The following is a 25387-nucleotide window of genomic DNA, read 5'->3' as shown; positions in this document are numbered from 1 at the left end:
GGCTGCCTCAGGCTGCGACGACACCCTGACCAACACGATTGATTGGATATCACGATCCATCCCCCTGCTCGCTCTGCAGGAATCCTGGCAAGAAAATACACATCCAATGATGCGGCCGCCTTAATCCGCGCTGGCTGCTGATCGATGTCCCGTAGTAAGATGGACTGTACTTCAGAAGCCACTATAAAAAGCTGCTCTACCAGCCACTTTACATACGAAGCGTAGGGTACTCCACGCATCAATCAGGACTTTATCACTGTCAAAATTAAGATGCGGCTTCTCAAAAAGTTCCTGCCCAAACGAAAGAATCGCGTTTCCCATTCTCGAGACAAATCAGACGCTGTAGAGTCTGAGGCCGAGAGCCCCATAGACGGGTCATTCAAAGCTACCGACATATCGAAGATTGAGGGCATCGTCTCATGCACTTCAAATGCAGCATTTCAGGAAGCATGGCAACGTCACTGGGCTTGCCTTACGGAGAATGAAAAGTCCGCTTGGGCCAGTATCGGTCTCATGTCGCCCGACAAAGTCCACCGGATCTTGGGCGAGTTGAATCAACAACACGAAGCACTCTCCGTCTCCCGGAAGATCGCGAATAGAAGCCTCAGATTCCTCCACGCTATTGAGACGTTAATGGCCGGTGCTGTCATCAGCGTCAATTCGTATCCAGATGTTAGTGCTATTGTAATAGGTGTAATCAGAGTCATATTGAATGTGCGTATGGCCGTCCCGGACGTTTGATCTTGCGTGATTGCACTGACTGACAAAACCAGGCCGCACTTAAGTACTTTGAATATTATGAGAAGCTGAGTGAGATGCTTGATCGACTTGCCGATCGCCTTGAAATTTTGAACCTGTATGTTAAGAATAGCAAGCACGAGCCACTGCTGCATAGCGTAAGTTTATCGCTCAAGGATCTTGTTGTCTGCAAGCACACTGAATCTGTAGACTCTTGTTGCGATCTACGGTGACATTCTTTCATTTTGTCGAGAAGCCCAGCATGCGTTCTTCGACTTCGAACACATGAGAAGTGAGCCTCAAACCCTCAGAGAGCGTCTAGAAGAGAAGTTCCTAGCTGACTTGCTACCGAAGAGCCGAGCAGCCTGCTGATGTTTGCAAAGGTGCAATGGACCCCATTTGAAATGCAATTTGGCGAAATTCTGTCAAACCTGGAACATCATGAGAAAAGCTTGGCAATGATTAGCACCGCGGTTACCATGAACACTACCCTGGGGATTGACAAAAATATGGAAAAGCAAAGGGCAGCAGAGGCCGGTAAGGCAGTGAGACCTGCATGATCTGCAACTGCTAACTCCTAGTTGCTTTAGAAGTGCGGCGGACTCAGTTTCTTGAATGGATTTCTCAGGCCGATCCTGAGGCTTTACATGACAGCATCCGCAAGAAACGGTTCGAAAATACGGGCATTTGGATTCTAAAAAACGAAAAATTTGTGAACTGGCTGTCAGACGACTCCTCTCGTTTATTGTGGTTGTATGGGAACGGTACGTGATCCTGGGTTGTTGAGTTGCATCTATCTAACCGCATGGGACAGCTGGAATGGGTAAAAGTGTTCTGACGTAAGTGTGCTCTGCTGCACTGCGTTTTTCTTGATTGACATGGCGAGCAGGTCGTTAGTGATCGATCACTTGTCGGAGAAACAAGAAAGCATGCATGCTGCTGTTGCTTACGCATATATCCGAGGTGTTGATGCGGACATGGAAAGCCTTCCAAACCGGGTGCTGTCCATGCTGGTTAAACAACTATGTTCAGCCATGGATGCACTCCCAGAAGGAATATCCAAACTCTATGACAAATTCAAAGGAAATGCTAGGAAGCCCCTTTTTAGTGACTTAGAGAAAATGCTTGTTGAATGTGCGAAGCACTTCAACAAGGTCTTTGTGGTATTGGATGGTCTTGATGAGTGCCACGATAGATATCGACAACCCCTCCTGCATTTTTCATGCACAACAGGCCCTCAATGTCCGAATGTGAAGATCTTCATATCAAGTCGCCCAGAAGAAGACATTGCCAACAGTGTCTCTGGCAAGGCCCTGGAACTTAATATCAGTTACAAGGCTTTGATGTCAGATTTGGAAAAAGTTGTCCGACATAGAGTGTCAACGGATTTGAAGCATCTGCAACCTGATTTGCGGCAGGAAGTCATTGACACATTGATAAACAAGTCCAATGGAATGTAAGTGCGGTACTTTGCCGATGTTTACAGCTCTTTTCCTAACCCAAGGCATAAAGGTTCCTCTGGGTTGAATATCAACTGCAAGACCTTGCTAGGACTCGGCCCCCAGATGTGAGACGTCAACTGGAGATGCTGCCAATAGGTCTGGATGAGACCTATATCCGGATATTTCAGAAAATATCCAGACTACCCCAAACCAGTAGGGAGTTAGCCCAACGGTGCTTCATTTGGGCGATGTACGCCAAGTCTCCTTTGGATGAGGACGCATTTCTTGACGCCGTGTCTGTTGATCAAAAGACACAAAAGGATGGGACGCCAAATTACAATTCCACCGATGTCTATGCCGTCACATTTGGTCTGCTTGTCTTGAACTGGATTTACGACCCGATTTCCGCTTATCACTTTACTGTTCACACTTTCTTTACGGATCCACCGCTGGGGATACCCCCAGAATGCGCAGCATTGATACCAACTGCTGAAGAGGCTCATGCTCAAATGGCGATAATGTGTCTCAAACATCTGTTAGCAGACAATCCTTCTCAGAGCTTTCTCGGGAGTTGCCTATTTTATTGTGGCCGCCACTTCGATGCTCATATACGACACCTGAAGGAAATCCCCAAAGAACTGTGGGCTCTACTCGATGAACTATTCTGGAAGAAGTCGGACAAACTTCCCAGAATCATGGCCTGGAGGTGGCCGGAAGGGGATATTGACGATTACCCGAACCTCGATTGTGTTGGGGGTATCAAGTCCATTGATGTTAACCTCTTCCTACGGTGCACAGAACTGGATAAAATACCGGCCATCTGGTCACGATATGCCAGCACCGAGCCGAGAACACAACCGTACCCGGAAGAATACATCTACATTGCTGCCGGAGCAGGTTTAGAAGATATTGTCAAGACTCTCATCGCCCAAGGGGTTGATGTCAACCGAGTGACAAAGGATGGACTGACTCCCTTGCACGTTGCCTGTCAATTGAACCGGATCGGTGTGATTAAAATCCTGTTAGATGCCGGCGCTGACTGGAAATTGGATAAAAGTCGCGTTCCGAGCGACATCCGGAAACGTTACTCGCCTCCAATTTGCACTGCATATTGCCAGGGTGTAGAGCCGGCGGTGAGGGAATATTTCATCAACCGGAAAGACTTCAGTTTGGCTGCCCTTGTTCGGTGTATCCCGAAGAGCGAGGCGTACCCGATAAATGTCCAGCAGTTCATTGACTGTGGTGCGGACATTAGTCAGAAGGATGATCAGGGGAAGACTGCACTTGAGGTCGCCAGAGAATTGGGATATGACAAGCTCGTCGACTACCTGGAAGCGATTGGGCAAGGCAGCAAGTCCAACGAGAATCTATAATGAAGCTACTGATGCTGCCATTGGGGTTAATTGGAAAGCTGGATGATGCTACAATTTCCGGATTTGTACAGTCATATCTTGGATTTGTTCATGTCAATTATGAATTTCACTTTGAAATACAGACAAGAATGGAAGATCAACCGAGAAAGTTTCTACCACATAAATCGCTGCACTTTCCCCGGCTCCTGCGGCCACTCGAATCCCTTGAACAGAAACATATATCCCGTAATTACATTCACCAGAACAAGCCACAATGTTTCCAGGACCTGTGGCAAGTTTGCCAGAAACCTAGCCTGGAAAACGCCCACTTCGACACCATCACTACCCTGTCGAAAGACGGCTGGCGCGGGGAAAGAGGGTAGATGGAGACGCCACATGACCCATGGAATGAGGAAGTAGCGCGGCTCGACGAGAGGCGCGGTAACGAGGCTCAGAGTAGTTGCGGCCAGCCAAACCAGGACGAAGCTGACGCGCACTTGCTGCGCGGCTTGCTGTTGGCGGCGTCGCTCGATGATCTCCTGAATTTTCGCAAGGACTTCGGGCGTGACGACTTGGGTTTGTCTCGATTGTTGCGTTGCGCTAACTGCAGGTTCCTGGGATTGTTTGGAAGTAGCCTGCTTGCGCTGCTGCTTTTTGTCTCTTCTCTTGGATACAGTCTGGGACTCTTGCTCGCTCTGCTGAACGCCGGTGCTAGTAGATTTGGAAGCGGCATCCGCGATTGAATCCTCTGGAGTCTTTTCCTGTGGCGTAGCGAGTCCGAATGCTGTAAAGACAGCCCACGCACACAGGAAATAGATCGGCGCCACGGCATACTTGACCGCTGGGTGGTAACGAGTGAGGAGTCGGAAAACGTAGAAGATATAGTGACGATTATCGGCAAGAAGGAATGGATGCACGATAGTATTGAAGTGGATCGCTGCCAGCATCAGCGGGATGATCCCCAGCGCGGTGAGGATTTTTGGTAGCCGATTAGGGTTGTTGAGACGGTAGTCGAAGAACTTGGGAAGCCAACGACTTGGCAGGGTGACATTAGCTAGGCCGATTAGGAGCAGCGGCCAGGAGAAGAAGATGAAGCATGGCCAAATGTAGAGCATTTGTGGCAGATGGATGCCGGGAGTGTGGAACTCATGGTGCCCTAAGTACCGGTTAGATCTGTTATGCAAATTTCTTAGATGATATTACTTACCTAGGACGACGCCGCCGTTCCATAGAACGAAAATGCCAAAAGCAGCGAGGATTATCAAGTGAGGAAGAACCGACATGGCCACTAGAGGCAGGAGCTTAACGGCTGCACTGACTAGAGAAGCAGCAGTTTTGATATAATCTACACTTATGAGCTACGCTCCAGATGATCGGCCGTTATGTCCTTACCAGTGAAAGATGCTTCCTGAACAAGTGGATCATACACCTCGCCCTTGAGCCCCTTGGCCACGATCTCTGTGGCATTAGGAGAAGTGATTGTTTTGGTGTTTTGACGCAGAGTTCGAACAACCTGCAGTCCTCCAAAGAAAACAGATACCCAGAAGATATTCGTCTGTCTGACGACCAAAGAAGCCAATCCAAATGCTAGGAAAAGCACACTCTGAAGGGAACCAAGATTGGCAAAAGCTTCAGCCCACGTCTTGGGAGTCTTAGTTGACTGTGCTCGCTTCACGTCCCAAATGTACGCCTCGACCACTACCAGGAGTGCCAGCGTATCTGTATAATACAGGGCAGAGAAGAAGAACACCAGCGGGAACAAGCAAATGTTCAGCACGGTGTGGCTGATTCTCGCACCGGACGGGCGAGTGTTACGCTCTCCTCGGAGCAACTCAAGCAGAATCTGCAGCCTCCATGGCAGAAGAAGTGCCGTTGTGCCAACATTGGATTCGCGAAGTTCGTTCACACCAACAGTCTCTGGCCAGCCACGAATACGCCGCAAGACCGCGAAAATGAAATTGGACCAGATGTACAATCCGGGAGGTGTGGTGATCTTGGGGTCCCACTGCGTCCAATTGCCGTTCCAGTACGCCTGCGCCTGGCGGACATGGAACTCTTCGTCCAGGTAAGGCTCAGGAACATGAGTCTTGACCTGGGTTCTCCAGACAGCGAACGAGAGCAGAATGAAGGGTACCAGGTAACGCACGGCGAGCGTTGACCCGGTTTCAATTTGCGGAGGGGGCATTTCGAGTTAAGGCTAGACAGAGCATCGAATTCCGGGTGATTCCAATGGCTCTGAATAAATATTTTCGTCAGCAAATTCGGCGCTCAAACGAGATTTCGAGCGCGCGTCAAGTCGACTGTCATCGACTTCGGGGAGCGAGGCGAATGCAAGCATGCTGCAGATCTTGCTTCTGATTGGCCCGTGAGCTTAACCTTAACCTGCTCGGGAAATTTGCTACGCCAAAGGCGGCAAGAGGGCGATGTCCAATGAATGCAAACATGCCAAACAGCCCGCTTCGAACCGCAAACACCAAAACGATTGATGGATTGGTCGATTGATTACGGCTTCAGACGAATTGCCGTCAGAGGCTCGAGAATGGCCGTCATAGAACTCGTTTAGGTGGGAGGGATGACCTCAGCCAACTACCTCGCGCGTGGTGTGCCGCTACTGTTATGCCCACCGTGTCGTCGCGCGTTAGCCTCATGACTCGAATTACGAGAACTGAGAACTTATTCACGACGGCCAAAACACCATGGCATTCCCGTTGCCTCGGGGCTTGACGCCCTCAGAGATAGAATTCCTGGCGGAAATGGAAATGGTTACCGTGGTCCCTAGACAGCGATTGGAGGGTTTAGAGCTACTGGGAGTGAGTGAGCATCTTCTGAATATCAGACGACCAAGGTCAGCCTGACAAGTTCAATTCGTAGGGTCCAACAGACAAGCTCGTACCACCGCAACGCGCCTCATTGCCTCTATGGCTAGCCCTCTTACTCAAACGCCAACGGCGTGTCAACATCGTTCCTCCATATTGGCTCCAACCTGAATCTCTACAGCTCATCCTGCAATTCGAAACTGAAACGAGCGAATACGCAGATGCATTCTCGCCGCCACCGCGATTACCAGGCCAGCGAGGAAGTGGTCGGCGAGAATATTCTTCCTCCTCATCACCACCACTGCAACCGTCGAGGGCAGGCCCCATGTATACGCTTGACGGGCAGAGATACTACCCCACTCCGCCATTCCTTCCGCAGAACACGGCGCCCTCACATTCCGACGCGTCAATGCCGAACAGGGAGGTCGCGCTGCCGTATCACTGGCTAGAAGTAGGGCATATGCTGCTGGATGCTGCAAGCGATGACCTTCCTGAGCCGGACCAGGTGCGTCGGCTCCTGAAGGATCTGCGCGAAGTCCGGATGGCAAAGATGCGGAAGGGTGTCGAAGTGCTTGACACGGCAGCGGCAGCCGGTGGCGGTGTCGCCCTGACAGGAGTGGGTGCGATGGAAATTGGGGAGATGCGTGGGTTCGTGGCGGGGGTTGTGGATGGATTGCGGAAGATTGGTGCGTCACGAGAACAGGCGCGTCGCGAACAGATGGCCGAGGAGGGGGTTGGTATGGGCTATCAGGACACGCAAGATGATGAGGATACCATGGATTTATGATTGTAGCCAAGCCGGCTTATAATGCGTCGACTTCTGGTGCAAGACTCTGGATTGGGGATGTGCTGTCGATATTATATATAGATTGCGACGTGACCACTATTCTGCTGATACGATAACGAGCTTCTGATGAAATGAGCCTGTGAATATGCTATGTTCAAGTGGAATTCATTCCGGAGAGAGGCTGGATCCTGGTCAGGATTAACTTCTTACAGTACAGGATGTCCATTTTTGTTGTCATAAGAAGCGGACAACAATGATTAACCGTGGCCCAATCTGCAATTTCCTCGCATTCCACCGAGTGGCGCAGTAGCTTCGAACAATACAGCTGGGATCATAGCGCAGGACTGGTCGTATGGCTCGCCGCTTCCCGCTCTTTTTGTTGCAGTCTCCGCCGAGCCGCCAAAATCATATCGTCCCTTCGCTTCTGCAACAAGCGTTGTCGCTCGCTCTTGTTCTGCGACCAACCGCCACCGACAGGCTGAGACGATTGTTCTGCGTCCGTTGTCGAGTCTTCGGACAGGCGCGAAGTGAGATTGTACCTTGTAATAAGGTTTGGTGTTGTGATCTTCGAAGATGATTGCGATTGCGTTGTGGTCCGGGACGCCTCCGCGGGGGACGGCTGAGGGATCTGAGGCTGGAACGAAGGAGGAGCCTATGTAATCCCAATCGTCAGTTGCCAGTCCGAAATGAGAGAAGGAGATAATGATGAAATACGCACCCTGTCCAGCCCTAGCCCGGACAAAATCCGCTCCGTTGTGGCCGTCACACTGCCGCCGTTCCTATGGAGATCCCACATGATATCCCGCCGGTCGAGTTGCGGGAACATCTGTGAGATTTGCTCGACCTGCGCCGGATCGATCTGTCGGCCGCGAGACCGACCTGCGGTGCTCGCCGAACCATTATCGCGGTTGAGGAACCAGCGGATCACAAAGAACGAGACGACCGCGAGGGTGAGTAAGGATGGGATGTTAAGCGATGGTTCGTCGTCGGACATTTCCGATGGGGGGATTCTCGAAGGAAATACTAAAAAGGTGGTCGGGGAATTATGTTCTCGAGAGAACGATTTCCGACTGACTCGCTGTACGAAATGCGTGCGTTTTCCAAGCTTGTATCTAAAAGAATATCCCCCGTGAATGCGTTTTCGTTATGTGGCGCCAGGTCGATGACACTGACCAGTCGGTCGGCCCGAGGCACGTTCACCTGACAAGATCAATGTCGTCCTGCGCAAAAATCCCGTTGCTCTGTGCGGCGCAGCTGACCTCTCGGATTTCTTCACGCAGTGTCCTTTACTTGGACGCGATGAGTCAAAAACAGGACAGGTCAACGCGAAAGACGTGGTCATTGTCCCAACTCCTCGTGCCGAAGAGCTAATGTGCCTGGGGCATATCCGACCGGAAACGGTAAAAGTTACGGAAATTGATGGATCCACTGCGCAATTACCTACCAACTCCGGTTTAGCATCGTCAGTACAGCCACTTCGCCTTCAGTCTTAAATAGAGGCCCAGTTCACCCGATTTGGGGTACGGAGTACTGTATTTGGCAAGAGCCGCACGGGAAGCACGACGTTGGTGCACACCCCTAAGGGGAACATATGCAGTATCTAGTTGCATGAGCTATGAGTCTATGAACTACACAGGCTGAACGAGTACCTAACAATGCGATCTTCAGAAGCCGCGAGATGTCTAAGCATAGACAGTCTGAATTTCGGAATATGGACAATTGGAACATATCTCATCATAAAACCCATAATTAAAACATCCAGACACCCTGTACAGGAACGTAAAAAAAACCCAATCGCACCGACTCCCTGACCGACCCGACCAGACATGGGAAAATCCACCAGCGACGTACGCCGATACATGAGGGTTATTTCAGATCAGCTGGTGTCAACGCCTGCACCGTACTCGTACCATCACTGAATCTTGTCCGGAAGATCCGGTTGGCGTTCTGAAACATGCCATCCTTGAGCGACACGACAATGAACTGTGACCCCTTGAACCGCGTCTTGATCAAACGGCCAATGTTCTGGGTATGAGACAAGTCGAGCGCGGCGTCGATTTCGTCCAGGATATACATTGGGGCAGGTTTGAACTGCAAAAGGGCCATAATCAAGGAGATGGCGATGAGTGACCTAAGATCGATTAGACTCTGTCAATCATAAGACGTTCTGGACTGAAACATACCGTTGACCACCACTGAGCTCGGCAAGGCTCTGCTTCCACACTTTGCCCAGCGATACCTTGACTTCGAGACCCTCCGTAATGTCCTTGCCCTCCGGAGGTTCGAGCTTGGCGAAACTGCCGGGGAGGAGATCGGCAAAGATCTGGCCAAAGTCGTTGTTGACTTTGGTCCATGTCTTGACCAACGCCTCCCGTTTATACTCGTTCAAGTTAACAATAGTCTCCTCGATCTTCTTCTTGTCCTTGATGACAGTTCTCATCATTTGCTTCAGAGTCGCTTCTTTCTTCTCGACGCTGTCGATCATGTTCATGACCTTGGGGTTGATCTTCTTTTTCATCCCTTGGAACCGCTCCGTCAGATTTCGCAAAGTAGATCGGCACTCGGCAATGTTTTGGCCATGGAAGTCGTATGGTGTATTCGGTCGCCCAAAGTTGTCCTTTTCTTCCTGGATCCATTCATGCTCGCTCTCCATGTTGGCAACCGTCTGAGCAGCAGCCTGCTGGTCTTTGTGCAGCTTCTCCAATTGATGACCGAGCTTCTGCATTTCGAGACCTTCCTCTGTGATGCGCGAATTCTTGGAGCGGATTGCCTCCTCGAGATCTCGCAGTTCATCATCAAAGCTTGTCAGCTTCGCACGTTCCTCTTCCAATTGCGCTTGGGCAAGATCGTGAGCATCCTGAGCATGTGTTAGTCACCTGCATCATTGTAGTGACGCGAAGCAGAAGAAGCTCACTTTGATCTCTGCTTGCTCCTTCTTGAGAGCCTCAATCTCTTCCTGTTGGGCTTTCATGGCCGAATCTGCCTCAGCTAGCTGCTCCTCCGCAGCAGAAAGATCACTTGCGGCTTGCTCCGATTCGACTCGTGACGACTGCAGCTCTTTCTGCAACGTCTTCACGGAAATCGAGTTCTTGTTTAGCCTCTTCTTTAGTGTGTCAAGTGTCGACTGTAATTCTGCCAACTTGCTGTCCTTGTTGTTGTCAAACTCTTTCATGTCCTTCTCGATTCGTTTGATATCTCGGACAGCTTCCTCGTAGCGCTTCTTCGCCTCAGCAATGTCTCGCTTGAGATTTTCGACATTCTCCTTCATTTCTTCCACAGCATGAATGATCTGCTGATGTCAGTTATCTGCTCAAAATAAGAAAAAAATCAGCAATATACTCACCGAAGACGACGAGTTGTTGTTGATCTGCTCTTCGGTGAGTCGGATCTCATGGTTCTTCAGATCCAGCTCTTGCTTGAGAGCACGCATGTTATCAAGCTTCTTCTTTTCTCTGGCCATTGTCTCCTGCAGATTAGCAAGTGCGCGCTCTTTGCGCTTCACCTCCCGAGTAATTTCATTCAGTTTCTGCAAGATGACAAGCACGCCGCTAGAATTCGGAGCACTTCCACCAGACAGTGTTCCCGACGGATCGTAAACATCTCCGTCCAAGGTGACGCTCTTCATTCGCACGGCAGGGTCGAATGTAACCCTTTTCGCGGTCTGCGCATCTTCGGTGATAAGCGTATTGCCAAAGACATACTCCATCGCCGCAGACACTTCATCGTCATATCCGATGAGCGACAGGGCCAAGTCAACTTTCCCTGGAGCGATTCTTTGCGCCGTGGCAATCTTCTCGGCAGAGGCCCTGAATGCATTGATCTTGTTCAGCGGAATAATCGTGACACGCTTTCGGAGCTTCCCTTTTTGCAGGAGTTGAGTGCCCGTCTCAGCAGTATCAACGACAACATTGTAAAGACGACCTCCAGCGCAGATCTCAAGCGCCGTTCCCGCTTTTGTCTTGTCTTCATCGAGGGTAAAGAGCTGAGCGACTAAGCCTTTGACTTTGGAGCGATCGAAGCCGGGATATGGATCTGCGTAAGTGAAGTCGAGATTGGCCACCCTGCGATTCAGCGAATCGGCTTTCTCACGAAGCTCGCGGATGTCGCGTTGCAAATTCGCTTGTTCTTGATACATTTGTTCTTCTTTTCCAGGCTCGTAGCCCTGCTTTGCCAGCTCCGCCTCTAGTTTCTTCGCACGAGCTTTGAGGCCTTCTAGGTCCTTCAGAAGACCAGAATTCTGCTCCTTGGCCTTCTTCGCCCGCGGCTCCTCTTCCTTAATCCGTTTTTCCAGGTGGGCAATCTTTAATTTTGCTTGCTCCTGTTCAGTGGTGGCAGCGCTAGCGCGGTTACGGGCGTCTTGGAGTTGCCCCTGATAACCATTTTCCTGGCCTTCCTTGGATGCGACACCGGTTTGGAGCGTCTGTAGCAACTCTTCCTTCTCTTCGACTTCCGCAGTTTGAGAATCCAACTCCGCTTTCGCAGCATCGTACCTCTTTTGGAGGTCTTCGTACACTTTTCTCTTTTCCTTGACTTGTTGCTCCAGCTCAGACACGGTCTTTTGGATCGACTTCTTCTTTTCTTTCTCTTGAGCTAGGCTGGAATTTTTCAAGTCGAGGACCGTGGCCAGCCGGACTAGTTCGTGCGATTTTGCCTTTACCTCGTCTTCCAAAGCCTGGAACTTGCCGCCTTTGCGCAGTTCCTTATCTCGCATAGCCTTGACGCGCTTTACGTCTTCTTCAAGATGCCCAATCTCTCCCTTCAACCGGGCTGCACTATCTTCTAACTCTTGAATCCTGGCTTTCTTCTGCTCATATTCCTTTCCAGCGGTCTTGAGACGCTCTTTGTTTTTGACGTAGTCATGCGCGACGACCAACCGAGTGAGACGTTCGACATCATTCTGTGTCTGTTGGAAATCCAAGAACGCTCGTTTCTCGCCCCGCAGCTTCTCCAGCTTCGGTTCAATCTCTTCCTTCAGCAAACCCTCTATCTCACGGACTTTCATTTCCTTCTTTGCCATCGTTTTTGTCGCTTTTTCCTTGCGATCCTCAAACATTCGAGTCCCGGCTGCTTCTTCTATCATCGCAAGAATTTCCTGCGGTTTCATGTTCAGGACCTTTGTAATACGCCCTTGCATAATCAAGAAGTTTGGATTGTTGATGTTGAGCTGGACACTCTGGAAGAGGTTCTGAACCGTCTGCTGCTGCGCTCGATGCCCATTGATCAAGTATTTGCTTGTTCCTCCGAGAACGATCTGTCGCGTAACGGAGATGCTCGCATATTCCTCAAACCCGATGGGCGACTTGGATTTATCTCGATTATCAAAGACGATTGTGACACTAGCTTTGGTAACACCGGCTTGACCGCGCTTGTAGATCAGATCCTGCAGATTCTGCGCGCGGACGGTGCTCATATTCGTAATGCCGAGAACGAAGCAGATCGCATCGAGGATGTTCGACTTCCCGCTGCCATTGAGGCCGGTAATCGAGTTGAATGATTCGTCCCTGGATGTCGCGATCAGCGCATTTGGCTCAACTTGGCGGCGTGACGGAGAAAACACGGGCCATCATAGGCACTCTCAACGGACGAGATTTAGGCACATGAAAAACATACCATCCTGATATCACTGTTCGCACGGCATACGACTTGAAGCCCTGTGATCAAGTCAGCATTCTTGCCGGCGCAGATCGCAATTCTGTGCGCGTACGTCAATAACTATCTCCACAATCCTCATCGTCGCGTCTCGAAATGAATATCACAACCGCAGCGCATCCGATAACATGAAGACGAGAGAAGCATGAAAGAGAATGTGCGTTGACGCTGCTGTGTGGAGGCCGTGGACGGTATTGGTCGCGAAGATGCGATTTGATGCGGGCTGTTTTGGAGACCTGATGACAAAGGCTGTTTATGGATTGCTTAATTTGGTTTGGTCTCTGTTTGATTACGTAATCATAAATTCTTGGCATTCGTTCCCATTTTCCAGGAGCTAGATCGGGTTGAGGCTCTTGATCAACGCGATCAAATCGGGATCAAGGGGTTCTCGTGCTGGGGTCTCCTCATGATGGTTCATGAGAACTAAGTCATCCTGATATCATAGCCATTCCAAAACCCAAACCTTCAAGGCAAATCCATCATTTCCCGTATATTCATCAGAAGTGGCAGGGCGAGGACCATCATCACCCAAATCACTGAAATCAGCATACGAGTACTTGTACAAACTGTATCTCGAACATTGATACGGAAAAGATTCGATGTCCCAAGGCAAGAACCACGTTGGGCTATGAGACATCTACACCGAATATATCTACATAGGCAGACATCAAGCGAAACACGCGAAGCGATCGAGACCACTGGAGATGCTCGAAGCCACTTGAGTGTTCTGCAAAGGACGTCCCGTTGGACAAGCAATCCGCATGTCGATTACTAGTGGCAAACATTGCTAGCTTTGCTAGGCCAGAGGCCATTCTCAATGTCCATCGTCAAGGTCATAGATCGTATCCTCATGAAGCATGCTGAGGGAAGAATGTCCGCGTCAGGCCCCGGCTAGGGTCCAGCCGATTGTCGAGGTCCTCATATCGGAGAACAAACTCTCTCTGAAGGTACCAGTTAGTCTCCGCAATCTGTAAATCAGCAGGGCGAGAATCACGTACTCGGATCTTCTTCCAACTCGTAGGATCCCACAAAAGGTAGATGCCTCGCTCACTCACACCTCTCTCCACATCAACCGGACCGGGGTATGTCTCGTCCCTCGTCAGCCAGCATCGCTCGATCTTGTGATATCGCCACTTCCGGCTCATCAGCTCCTCAGCTGCAAGTTCTTGCATGACGTCCCGCGGCATGGTATAGAAAATGTAGAAGAGAGTCTCATCGCTGAAACTCGGGATGCGAGATTGTAGCGGTTGCACATTGTTGACCTTATAACATGCCGGAAGGGAGTAATCCTGTTCCAGAGGAACAGCGGCCATGGAAGAGACGAATGGCGAGGAAAAGGAGGGGTGAAGAGGTCTATTTACATCGTTAGTCAGGGAACCATGAGGAGGGCTGAACTGAACATACTCGGGCTGATTGAGATCAAGACCAAGAGTCATTAAGTCTTGGCCAACTGTGAGACTAGCGACATCAGGACTTTCATTATGAATCATACTGAGCAATCCTGCCAGCCCGAATCTATCCAGCTCGCTCATTTGGGAAAGGGCACGCTGTTCTCCGCTCTGAGCTGCTCCCGAAGACTCTGCCGTCTCCCCTGCAGCGCCAGAAGTTTGAGCTGTCCGCTGTTGGGCTTGGCCTGAATCTTGTTCAGAAAATCCTTCTGAACGTGCATGCCTTTGACCGGAACCGATGGCATCCTGTGCAAAGATTAGTACACATAAATTTCGCAGATAAGTGTGTAGGCAGTACCTCTTTGTCTTGAGTAGCGATCCCGTTTGGTCCTTGACTGACCGATGGTCTTGAAGATGTCATTCCTGGGCACAGTGTAAGCCTCGAGAACCTTGATTACTGAACATCGGCCATCATAGAGCATACCAGCTGACGTTGTAATACCTGGTGACATGATTCGGTTCACTTCCTGTCCGTTGATCGATGCCGCCAAAGCATTGCGAGCTTGCGCTTGTCCTGCAAACGTCTGTCCAAGTCCATAGTTTCCCACTCCGCTCTGTAATAGCGATGATCTGCTATTTTGCCCCAAGTCGGCGTGGGTATTGCGAGTCAAAGGCGGAAAATCGTCGACGTTTCCGGTTTGGGGCTGACCTCCAGCGCCTAATTGGCTGGTGACTCCTTGTCCCGTATTTCGAAAATCATCAAGACGGTTCGCATATTGCGCCCCGGTAGAATACATGTCATCATGTGCTGGCTGCGATTGCTGGGTATAGTGCGACTGGGCTTGAGATGCTCTCGACGGAGGCTGACTTGTCGGCGGCTGTTGTCTTTGCACAGGTGTCTGCGTCGCCCGCTGTCCGGCATTTGCCCAGACCGCTTGGGCAGAACTATGCGTTTGGCTTTGCTGTGCTGAACCGGATAGGGAGGGAAATTCACTTCTGGAATATCAGTACATGGCTCAAAATTTCGATGCGTTGTGTTGGCGCCGAGTAGCAACGAGTAGAACATACGAGAGATCCAAGGGAGTTGCTGGCTGCGATCCTCCTACACTCTGGGCGAAGGAGCCCATTTGCCCCAGGTTTCGCTGCTGATGGCCGTGAAGTCCTGGAGCACCGCCCATAGGAAGGTTGAAGTTCCAGTTCGCACCCTGGCCTATGTCCGTCGGACAGCGTCAGCTTTATGCATCGTGATCTTCCAGGTCGAAAAGTCGCACCAATTTTCCCATTGGGAACCCGTGATGAAGCTAGAGTCGCATTCCGAGCTTGCGCTGGTTGCTGACCGGGAAATCCGGACATGCCTCTCAAAGGCTGTGGGCCTGGACCTGAACGAAAAAAAAATGTATCAGCGAGAAGCCCGCGAAGAAGACTGGGCATAAACCGTGCGAGAGAGCTATGGCGCACAAAGAAGGTAGTACTAGGGCGGGAACTGAGGGGGCCGATCTTGTGCGGCTGGCAGGACACGGGACGGGAAGGGCGTTACCCGCCCCCGGGTCGACAAGCAGAAAACGCAGCAAGCCATGGAATTTCCTAGAGGAAATCTCTCCTGAGGACAAGGGCAATGCGCGAGAGTGTCGGAGTTGTGGGGGAAGCAATTAGGACGAACCTGGCCGATGCATGGTGGCAAGCTCGCTCCAACGTCGCGTGGAAGCTAGGACGAGAAACCGAAGACGATCGCGAATCAGACGGCGGAAAGAGGGGTATCAGTTGGCGAGACGAAAGGCAATAATCGGGAATAATGCGGGCAGAGCAGGTCTTCAAGAGTTGAGCCTGCTTCGAGGGTGGAGAGTGACCATTACCGAAGATAGCTAGATCAGAAAATCAACCGCGCGCTTACCATTAGCCGCCGTAACCGCGATGACAGGTCCACTGCGCCAATCGGGTACTCTTCAACCATGAACAAAGAATTTCCATTGGGAGGGTTGATAAAATACCCTCGATATGCTGAAAAGCACTAATTTGAAGTTTTTTTCTACTTGATTAGCGCTCCATTTTGATTGCCGTCACATGCATCGAACATAGTACTCGTGACAGTTATGTCAAGTTAATCACGTGACTTAAGCGCGTGCACGTGATTTGGGCGCTAGTTAAACTCATGGAGACTTTTCGTCCTTGCCAAAGGTCTTCGAGAAGGACGACTTTGAGGACTCCAAAAGACCTTTATCTGGGTCCAATCGTCTCAATGCACCGGCAATCAGCTGCACGGCTGGTCCGCCAGTCGCGAACACTTTTACTGGCAGAATTGCCTCCTCCATATCTCGCGCCATCTCTTCACTTCTCCCAGACCATTCCGTCTTCCAACTTCTCGTCGACTGCCGTTAATGCCGCACGCCGTGGTCGCGATCTAAGCAAAAATCGAGGTGTTTCAGCCATTCACCGTACCGGCCCGAAGCATCCGCTTGGTGTTTCGAAATACCCATTACCGAAGCCTGTCGACCCCGGGGAGAGACCGCCTCGTGACCCGACGCCAAATCATGGTCTATGGGAATTTTTTCCCCGAACGAGAGAAGCGCTGAGCACGCCCGAATATGACGTTGCCCACGGTTTGTGACTCTGCGGAATCTGGACGCATGGAAAAGCTGGGCTGACTATGGGCTTAACAGGGCGGGCGTGGGAGGTCCAGGAACTTCGAGAGAAGTCGTGGGAGGATCTCCATTGTCTGTGGTGGGTGTGTGTGAAGGAGCGCAATAGGATTGCGACATCCAATCTGGAAAGAAAGCGACTCAAGGCTGGATACGGAGACTACGAAGCGTTGGAGCGGGATCGAACGGTGAGTATTTCCTCCCTGACAGCCCAGATGCCATTTAAAGATACGTCAATGTGATGTCCGTTGGTCACAGTAGATTGTTCTACGAGAACGTCGGCTACTGGCAATGGGCTTCTTAGCTCTCGGTAAATCGATCACCAGCTAACAAAGGGAATTACAGATCCGTAAAACCCAGCAAAATATCAAGCACGTCCTCCGTGAACGTTGGTATGCCTGGGAAGACGCGCAAGCTCTCTGGAAGAGTGGCTATCGACCTCCTGTGGAGGAAGATTTGGATGACTTCGAGCCGGCCGACTCGTCACAAAAAAAGCAATAGGTGGCTCGGTGTACCTGGGATCCTGCATGCTCAATCCGAGCAGCCCGACTGGTGCATGCATCAAGTCGATGAAATGATTCTGGGTCTAAACCTATGGAAGGCGATGGTTGTAGTTAGCTGCATTTCCTCCATCATTGTACATTACGGTTCCTGCAGTTGAATTCCATTTTCCTGGCCTCAATTCTGGCTCTGTTTACAAGAATAGTAACCTCCTTCTCCTGAAAGCTGCTCAGTGGAACTGGAATCAGGGATCACATTTTCTGGTCGAGGCTGGGAGGGGACTAGCGAGCACTAAATCAATAGTCGCGGTTGAGGATCCATCGCGGGGAGCCAAAAGCCTAATCTTAGGTTTAGAGCAGTGGGCTATTTGGGATTGACATCTCACCGCTCCAATCTTTCGTCTGAATTCATTTTCCACCTCGACTGTGCTCGTCCCTTATCGTCTTCTCGTCTATTGTTAGCTTGATCAGTACGTCACCATGGAGGATATCGCGCCCGAGTACGACGTTGTTGTTATGGGCACTGGTACGCCAATCCAAACTACCCCGCAACGACATCATCCTTACTAACAACGACTCCAGGCCTGACAGAATGTGTCCTGTCGGGGTACGTAGTGAAGCATTCGGGTTGTGAGGAGTTGTGCTAAACATTGATCAAGTGTCCTGAGTGCCAAGGGTTACAAAGTCTTGCATATCGATCGCAACGATCACTATGGCGGGTAGGCATTCATCCCCATGCTAGGAGTTTCGCGGGCCAGTCTAACTTGGAGTCAACCAATGTAGCGAAGCTGCCTCAGTCAACATCGAAGCTGTACGTGTGACCTCGAATCTTGCTGACAGACCATCGCTCACCCGCTGGGATAGCTGTTCAAGAAGTACAGACACCTCCGTCCAGGGGAGGAGCCCTGGAAGCAGTATGGTCGACTCAATGACTGGAACGTGGACCTGATTCCGAAATTCCTGATGGCGAATGGCGAATTGACAAACATCCTGGTGTCCACCGGCGTGACGAGGTACCTTGAGTTCAAGCAAATCGCTGGGAGCTACGTGCAGCAGGGCAGTGGCAAGTCCGCAAACGTTGCCAAGGTCCCCTCCGATGCGGGTGAAGCCCTCCGCTCTTCCCTCATGGGCATGTTTGAGAAGCGGCGGGCGAAGAAGTTCTTGGAGTGGGTTGGCGAGTTCAAGGAAGATGACCCGGCTACCCATCAAGGTAAAAACAATGAATTGGCCCTTTCCGTCGCGTCAGGGGCTGACATAAAGACAGGACTTAACCTGGCTACGGCTACCATGAAGGATGTGTACGACAAATTCGGCCTGGAGGAGAGCACGCGTGACTTCGTCGGACACTCGATGGCCCTGTACCAGTCCGACGATTACCTGAACAAGCCCGGAATGGCCACGGATGCGATCCGCCGAATCCGCTTGTACGTCAACTCGATGGCACGTTATGGCAAGTCGCCGTACATCTATCCGTTGTACGGTCTCGGCGAGCTTCCCCAGGCATTCGCGCGTCTGTCTGCAATCTACGGTGGTACCTACATGCTGAATACCAACGTTGATGAAGTCCTCTATGAGAATGGAAAAGTGTCCGGCATTCGGGCCACCATGAAGGAACGTGATGACACTGGGGAGGGCATGAAGTTCACCACCAAGACTAAGAAGATCATCGCCGACCCATCTTACTTCCCGGACAAAGTGAAGATCACCGGATACGTTCTTCGCGCGATCTGCATCCTGGATCACCCAATTGACAAGACGGACGGCAGTGACTCAGTGCAGATTATTATTCCGCAGTCTCAGGTGGGACGAAAGCACGGTAAGTACATCTTTTGGGGTATCGTTTGTCGCGGTTGCTGATAAACGCGTTAGATATCTACATTGCCATGGTCTCTTATGCCCACAACGTCGCTCCAAAGGGATACTACGTTGCTATTGTGTCCACTATCGCCGAGACCGATAATAACCATCACTTGGAACTCCAGCCCGGTTTTGAGAGACTGGGTGAGATCAAGGAGAAGTTCATGGGCCCGCCGATCCCGCTGTATGAGCCTTTGCAAGACGGCAAGGAGGACAATGTCTACATCTCGAAGAGCTACGATGCCACCACTCACTTTGAGACAACGACCGGTAAGCTTTGACTGAAATGAACGACGCATGACCCGACTAACGTGGTGCCAGATGATGTCCGTGATATCTACCTGCGCGCCGAGGGGCAAGAGTTGAAGGTTGAAGGACTGCGCGACGGCCAGAGTCTCGTGGGTGGCGAGGAATAAACAGTTACTTTATAGTTGCACAAGCTGCTCTTGTCCCAGGACGGGCCAAATTGCCAGTACGTCCTGTGTGGCTAATCCATGATTTTGGGGCCAAGGATTGCTTGATTGCAGATCCAGTTGCCTTGAGTTTGCTTGACACTTTCTACATTTATGCCTTTTGTGATTAGATCAACAATCGGCGTGAGGTGCTAGCAGTAATTCAATCTATATACATAAGCAAATATCCTGATCCTTGGAACATACGCTTCTGAGACAGACAAACACATGAAATAAAACACTGCAGAAACCATCAAAACTTCCCCGCGGATCGCGCATCCGTGTTGAATTTCTGATGATCAGAAATAACGCAAACCGTGCCCTGACTGTCATTCAGACGTATCTCCGACCTCAACAGAGCCAAACGCTTCCCCAACTGCACGACCTCGCAGATGATCCTGATATCGGCCCCAACGGGAACCGGCCGAAGGTACGTCAGATTCAGATTGCGACTCACGCCACCACTCTCAAAGAGGCCTGGTGAAGAGACACCCCAGAGGATGGTGGTTGAGAGGTTATCAATGAGCGTTGCGGCGCAACCGCCATGAAGGTTGCCCAGCAGGTTGGTCATGCTGGGCTCCACGGTCAGCCGATAGGTGACCTGGGCTGGGGGCCCGCGGCTAGCGGATTCAAAGTGGATGGAAGAGGGATTCAGGCCCCATGTCTTTATTTTGAGGTTGGTTAGCCTTGGTTGTTTGCCGTGGAGATGTATCTATGTATCGAGACTTGCCAGGGATTGCTGGGTATAGAAGGATTTAAGAGGAATGCTCAATGCTTGTTGTACATGTGGTAAAAGGGGAAAGGTTGAAAGCATACTTGCGCATTGTCTCGTGACGAAATATATTCAAAGTACCTGTAGACGCGTTCCTCGAACTCGTCGAGCTGTCTTGAAGGCCGTGGCACGACGTCGGAGCCCATGACGCTTCCTATTTGGGATTGAAAACGCAAAAAGCCAGGTTGTCAAGCAAATGGAATCAATTCTTAAGTTTCTATGTGAGAATGTACGAGTGTTCTGCGAGTTGTTTTCAATCGACTCTAAAGAACGATGCGAATCGGCCCGATACCACCGAAGACGACGAGTTCGAGACTTCTGGCAGATCTGAGAATTCGGATCGCAGTAGAATCGTAGGCTCGTGGAATAAAATAGTAAGAGGTAGCTTGAAGGGCAAAGAGACTGCTGTCAAGCCATGTAGCATAGAAATATTTGGTTTGACCAATTAATTAATTTATTTCACAAAAGCGCGTTTTCTTGTAGCACATTTTGCTTCATACCTCTACCTTACCCAAGTATCTGGGATCGTTGATGGACCTCGGCAGCCTCGGTAGTAATCCCGTGTCTGGAACCAGGCAATGGGCACGTTGAATGGAGCTTGGCCAGTTGACCAAAACATAACCCGTTAACGAAGTAGTTCCAATGTGAAGGGAATGCTACGGAAACCACTCCCAGAAAATCCAGGAAAAAAAAATATTATGATTTACTTCAGGTTCAAGAATCTGATCCTCAGATCTGCGGTGTAGATCGTTGCTCGCAGGACTATTAGCAAGAACACATTCAGCAAGAAATGACGGAGCCAGCCGCATCGGAGAACGAACTGATACAGTTCGGATATTGCAGAGACAGCTGAAGAGAGAAGCAAGGACAAAAGATACCAGGAGACAGAGAGGCAGCTGACAGCCCAGATGAGCGCCGGGGTGGAGAAAAGCTAGGAGAAAACACTAGATGTCGCAGGTTCGGTAGCATGCCTCAATACAGAACAGCTTGGGCCAAGTTGGCTTTTTCTTCGAGGTCACGTTCGGTTGTTCGGACGGATCATTGAGATGCGGTGAATTACAGGAATGAGCGATTGGAGAGGACAACGATATGTTGATAATCTGTCTACTTGGGAACAGCAGTTTTATCGGATCACGTTTCAATTTCCAGCCCCTTCAGTCAACTTGAACCGACGAAGTTCACCACTCCATCCACTATGAGCGCCTCCCACCTGGTGCAAGGGCGCTTCTATCGCAATTGGAGCCCACACAAAGTACTGCCCATTGATGCCCAGACGAGCAATAAACTCGTGTTCCTGTGGCTGTTCGTCCGAGTCTGTCTTTATCGACGCACAAGTTCGGTTCCCCCTCGAGATAATGTCCAGATCTACCCAGGTGTGCAAGGGAATCGTTGTGTTCAACGTGTAATGGTTACCATCAGCAGCCAGCGTGATGTTGGGCGTTAGCAAGAGCGCCGAGTCGCGACCAGTTACCAGCGTCGCCGGGGCTTTCTGATCCAACTTGTGGATTCTGAGCGTCAGAGACAATGTATAATCTCGCCCCTTGGAGTCCAGCGGAGTAGTTAGGGAGCATGACGGCTGGATTTGCAGCGCGGAATGCTCCTCTCGGCAGTGTGTGTGAGCATGATAGCCATTCCCAGACACATCTCGCACAGTTCCGAAATGTGTTTTGGAGAAGTCGTAGTCGACAATCACTGGGGACTTGGACTTGATGGTGCGGTCGAGATTTTGGTCAGGAATGTGCGGGTGTAGCTTCGCCTCGATGCTTGAATACTCGCTCTCGCTGATGTCTCCTCCCCATTGCTTGTCGGCCAGAGCGGGAATGCCGTCGCGCCAGTTGTAGTATGCTTCGGACACTACACTTGCATTGTAGCCGAAATCGTTCCACTGCGCGGCGATCGCGCCGAGCACGAGTGGCTCATCGCGAGTCGGATTGTTCGAGGAGTTGTGGATATCGAAGATCTGAGGGTACCATGGACCTCCGGCCGGATTGCCATAAAAGGCGCGCGTCAAGTTGATCCGCTGAGGGTAGGAGCCACTCCATTTGTTGACAATGTAAAACGTGTCGTCCGAGTTGAGCACAGAGTAGCCATTCAAGATGAAATCATAGTATGGATTGTCCTCAAAGAACTCCCAGTGCTGAATTGACACGTCCTTGTCGACGTTCTCGACCCCTTCCGTTTTGTTGGGAGGGAACGTGCCCCAGATACGGATCGACTTGCCCGATACGCGTTTGATATGGTCGTTCATCGCGTTAACGAATCTGGTGTACTCGGTGACGGAGTCGGTGTACTCATCGGCACCAATGGACACCGTCTTGGAATGAAACCAGGGCAAGAACGTGCTCCAGATATTGCGAAGCGTGGGGATTGTCTCCGGATGGGAGATATTGAGCAAACTCAGGTCGGTGCTGAGCCCCAGTTGAGGCTTCCACTGCACGATGACGAGCGCATGGCCTGGCGCTTCGATCTCCGGCAGGATCGTCACACCGCGAGCAGCGCATTTGTGTTGAATCTCCTCAAACTCCCTCCGACTGTACGACTCATTCCGATGTTTGTTCAGTCCAGCGACCCGCGGATCTTCGGACCAAAGCCGGAATCGAGCATAGAGATTGAGAGACTCCTCCCGGGTGTAGTTAGGGTTGTTGTAAAGGTTGTCACTGAGATGCAAGTGGAAGACATTTTGCTTGAAGAACGAGATGCACGAACACATTTCGATGATAAATTCCTTTGGGTAGAACTTGCGACCCACGTCCAGCATGATGCCGCGGGTGCCCCAGCCGGGAGCATCCCGGCCGGATCCTAGCTGGATGTTGCCATCGTTCAGGATGGCTTGCTGCAGCACCGTCCGCGTCCCCCACCAGGCGCCTAGGGGGCTAGCACCTTTGATAACAATTCCATTGGACGTAACTTCGAGGGTATACCCTTCGGAAGTTGGTCGGCCTGCAGCATCGAGGTACTTTCCGTGACGGTCCAGGGTAATGAAGATGCCATTGTGAGGTGGTTTACGGCCCGTGCGGACAGAGATCCTTCTGTCAAGCACTGGCTGCAGATCTTGGGCAAATGTGTTAGCAAACTGGTGCAGAGTCGGCGGGATCAAGGTCTGGCCATCTCGATCAACTTCATGCTGGTATCGAGCATCTACAACCACATCCTTGATTTTCGAGAGCGAAAACACGTCATCGGATTTGCTCTCAAAGGGCACCGTTGGGATACCCAGGAGTCTTGCTGACGCTGTTCTCGGAGTTAACCCTGCACCTGATGAGTAACGGTTGTACAGAAGTTTGCTTACCTTGAGGAACCAGCAAGACTCCGCAAACAATCCGCAGCAACGAGGCCACTTTCACCATATTTGCTGCGTCTGTCACGTATACTAGGAAACCATTGAGTTCTTCAGGGCTAATCCGAGTGTATGGTACTGTTTATAAGATGTTTCAATATTCAGTTGTCCTTGACTCTGAAGTAGACAAGCACCACAACACAACGCTACGGTAGTACCTGGGAGAGAACAGTCACAGAATGACTCTCGAAGCTCATTTCTGACCCCTGAATGGACGGACTACTTAATACCGAGGACAGTAACTGGTTGTGAGTCGGCGTCTCCCGCTAATTAACGTTAGTAGAGGCTAATCCATCCATGGTGCGGAGTAGGTACTTTGTTTACTGCACCAACCAGCTGACCACAGAACCGTTGTAAACTTTCTACAAGTGCTATTATTCGTGGTAAGCGTCCGGTCCAGCGTCCGATTCCATGGTTCCAATATCTTCGAAGGTGCAGACAGATGATCAGATCGTTACTGTAGCATCATACGTTGCTAGGGAGCCTTTGATCCGAAATATCAATCAGGTTGGTGTGGACAACTTGCGGTCAGCCGGTCTCCCCACGCTAATATCCGTCCTGATATCGATTTAGATCCGTGTCAGGTACATTACCGTCTTCTTCTGCTTTAGCAAGTGATATATGGAATTCAGCATCTCGCATTCAGGCAGCCTAATTACTCTCCACGAGCGCCTGCCATTGACAGCTAGGGTTTAAAGGTTCGGTACTTTGGGGGAAACTTCGGCAAAACCTAACCAGCTGTAGCCTCATTGGTAAGTTGTATATTCGTGGCATGGATTGATTGCTGATAACTGGAGGAGTCGGACCGTTTGCGCACTCCAAGCAACCACTTCCCCAGGTACGGCGCTGGCACTCCTGATAACCCCCACTTCAATCGGCTCATCTGTCCGGAGCTCGGGACGGTAGCCGATCCGATCGAATGGAATGCAACATGAGCATGCTGAATGAGACCACAAAACATCATCATCCGAAGTTCAAACAGGTTGATAGGCTCGTCAAGATCCAGCAAATATCCGTAGGATAAGTCGGGAAATTTGAAGTACCTGGAATGATTAATGCCATTGTTATCCTATACCTAGGAGTTCACTCCTCTCATCACCCTGTCCGTAAACGCCGTACTTGAGGACCTGAGATTCGAAAATATTCGGGAAGATATGGCGGCAGATCTCACTGACAGCTTTCAAGTAATCATCAAATCCACTGAATCTCCCTGTCCGATGGTCTTGTACCTAGTCGGCTATCTCTCGTTTCAGTGCACTGTCTATCTTGGGATGCAATCGGAGCACCACATGAAAGTGATCAAGTTCGAAATCTGATACATTAAGATGGCGGCTCCAGAACGAATTTACCGCCGGGCATCAAAATCATCTGAAGTTCGGCAACGGGGGACGAATATTTTGAGCACAGTTGAACGCGCGACACGAAACGCGTTAAAGGGTGCGGCGCGTATCAATAAATTACTATAATCAGTAAAATAATGGACTAGCGAGGTACGGCAGTTATTCACGCAGTTTCGACAACCGCGTCATTCGACGTCAGGATCGATTCGGTGCTACGCGCTTCAACTGACGACAGAGTTCACCTACATTGACTCGCGGCGAGGAACTGTTCCTGTGTTACCACAGTCGGGCCATTGCGGATTTACGGCTCAATGGACAGTG

The 25387-nt window shown here is 50.7% G+C and overlaps 11 protein-coding genes across 11 annotated transcripts; 4 read left to right on the top strand and 7 right to left on the bottom strand.

Moving 5' to 3' along the window:
• Positions 1 to 270: 270 nt before the first annotated feature.
• On the top strand, positions 271 to 3553 carry VTN49DRAFT_4164 (uncharacterized protein; the record flags this gene model as incomplete). Its single annotated transcript, XM_069412080.1, has 8 exons — positions 271 to 714; positions 774 to 896; positions 949 to 1030; positions 1093 to 1275; positions 1329 to 1502; positions 1553 to 1577; positions 1628 to 2194; positions 2251 to 3553. The coding sequence occupies 8 exons, from the start codon at positions 271 to 273 to the stop codon at positions 3551 to 3553; spliced, it is 2901 nt and encodes a 966-aa protein (XP_069267359.1).
• A 152-nt stretch (positions 3554 to 3705) lies between these two features.
• VTN49DRAFT_4163 (uncharacterized protein) lies at positions 3706 to 5717 on the bottom strand (the record flags this gene model as incomplete). The annotated part of the gene is made up of 3 exons (XM_069412079.1): positions 3706 to 4688; positions 4740 to 4877; positions 4925 to 5717. The coding sequence occupies 3 exons, from the start codon at positions 5715 to 5717 to the stop codon at positions 3706 to 3708; spliced, it is 1914 nt and encodes a 637-aa protein (XP_069267358.1).
• A 511-nt stretch (positions 5718 to 6228) lies between these two features.
• On the top strand, positions 6229 to 7135 carry VTN49DRAFT_4162 (uncharacterized protein; the record flags this gene model as incomplete). The annotated part of the gene is made up of 2 exons (XM_069412078.1): positions 6229 to 6342; positions 6404 to 7135. 2 exons carry the CDS (start codon positions 6229 to 6231, stop codon positions 7133 to 7135), a joined length of 846 nt encoding a protein of 281 aa, XP_069267357.1.
• A 331-nt stretch (positions 7136 to 7466) lies between these two features.
• On the bottom strand, positions 7467 to 8129 carry VTN49DRAFT_4161 (uncharacterized protein; the record flags this gene model as incomplete). Its single annotated transcript, XM_069412077.1, has 2 exons — positions 7467 to 7787; positions 7854 to 8129. The coding sequence occupies 2 exons, from the start codon at positions 8127 to 8129 to the stop codon at positions 7467 to 7469; spliced, it is 597 nt and encodes a 198-aa protein (XP_069267356.1).
• A 29-nt stretch (positions 8130 to 8158) lies between these two features.
• Positions 8159 to 8477, bottom strand: VTN49DRAFT_4160 (uncharacterized protein; the record flags this gene model as incomplete). Its single annotated transcript, XM_069412076.1, has 2 exons — positions 8159 to 8247; positions 8309 to 8477. The coding sequence occupies 2 exons, from the start codon at positions 8475 to 8477 to the stop codon at positions 8159 to 8161; spliced, it is 258 nt and encodes an 85-aa protein (XP_069267355.1).
• Positions 8478 to 9001: 524 nt separating this feature from the next.
• Positions 9002 to 12866, bottom strand: VTN49DRAFT_4159 (uncharacterized protein; the record flags this gene model as incomplete). Its single annotated transcript, XM_069412074.1, has 6 exons — positions 9002 to 9266; positions 9319 to 9992; positions 10050 to 10424; positions 10479 to 12636; positions 12746 to 12786; positions 12840 to 12866. 6 exons carry the CDS (start codon positions 12864 to 12866, stop codon positions 9002 to 9004), a joined length of 3540 nt encoding a protein of 1179 aa, XP_069267354.1.
• A 766-nt stretch (positions 12867 to 13632) lies between these two features.
• VTN49DRAFT_4158 (uncharacterized protein) lies at positions 13633 to 15845 on the bottom strand (the record flags this gene model as incomplete). Its single annotated transcript, XM_069412073.1, has 8 exons — positions 13633 to 13725; positions 13783 to 14137; positions 14189 to 14478; positions 14531 to 14595; positions 14657 to 15165; positions 15241 to 15382; positions 15444 to 15551; positions 15833 to 15845. The coding sequence occupies 8 exons, from the start codon at positions 15843 to 15845 to the stop codon at positions 13633 to 13635; spliced, it is 1575 nt and encodes a 524-aa protein (XP_069267353.1).
• A 563-nt stretch (positions 15846 to 16408) lies between these two features.
• VTN49DRAFT_4157 (mitochondrial 54S ribosomal protein uL29m) lies at positions 16409 to 17309 on the top strand (the record flags this gene model as incomplete). The annotated part of the gene is made up of 3 exons (XM_069412072.1): positions 16409 to 16769; positions 16830 to 16996; positions 17154 to 17309. The coding sequence occupies 3 exons, from the start codon at positions 16409 to 16411 to the stop codon at positions 17307 to 17309; spliced, it is 684 nt and encodes a 227-aa protein (XP_069267352.1).
• A 479-nt stretch (positions 17310 to 17788) lies between these two features.
• VTN49DRAFT_4156 (uncharacterized protein) lies at positions 17789 to 19581 on the top strand (the record flags this gene model as incomplete). Its single annotated transcript, XM_069412071.1, has 8 exons — positions 17789 to 17834; positions 17891 to 17915; positions 17968 to 18027; positions 18092 to 18119; positions 18173 to 18518; positions 18573 to 19124; positions 19178 to 19435; positions 19487 to 19581. 8 exons carry the CDS (start codon positions 17789 to 17791, stop codon positions 19579 to 19581), a joined length of 1410 nt encoding a protein of 469 aa, XP_069267351.1.
• A 289-nt stretch (positions 19582 to 19870) lies between these two features.
• VTN49DRAFT_4155 (uncharacterized protein) lies at positions 19871 to 20535 on the bottom strand (the record flags this gene model as incomplete). The annotated part of the gene is made up of 2 exons (XM_069412070.1): positions 19871 to 20281; positions 20434 to 20535. The coding sequence occupies 2 exons, from the start codon at positions 20533 to 20535 to the stop codon at positions 19871 to 19873; spliced, it is 513 nt and encodes a 170-aa protein (XP_069267350.1).
• A 992-nt stretch (positions 20536 to 21527) lies between these two features.
• Positions 21528 to 23736, bottom strand: VTN49DRAFT_4154 (uncharacterized protein; the record flags this gene model as incomplete). Its single annotated transcript, XM_069412069.1, has 2 exons — positions 21528 to 23620; positions 23679 to 23736. 2 exons carry the CDS (start codon positions 23734 to 23736, stop codon positions 21528 to 21530), a joined length of 2151 nt encoding a protein of 716 aa, XP_069267349.1.
• Between the last annotated feature and the right edge of the window lie 1651 nt (positions 23737 to 25387).

Source organism: Thermomyces lanuginosus (genome assembly GCF_041956635.1).
Source record: "Thermomyces lanuginosus strain ATCC 200065 unplaced genomic scaffold VTN49scaffold_31, whole genome shotgun sequence".
NCBI classification, from domain to species: domain Eukaryota; kingdom Fungi; phylum Ascomycota; class Eurotiomycetes; order Eurotiales; family Trichocomaceae; genus Thermomyces; species Thermomyces lanuginosus.
The sequence above is the reverse complement of the archived record's forward strand: the minus strand, read 5'-3'. Positions and strand labels throughout refer to the sequence as shown.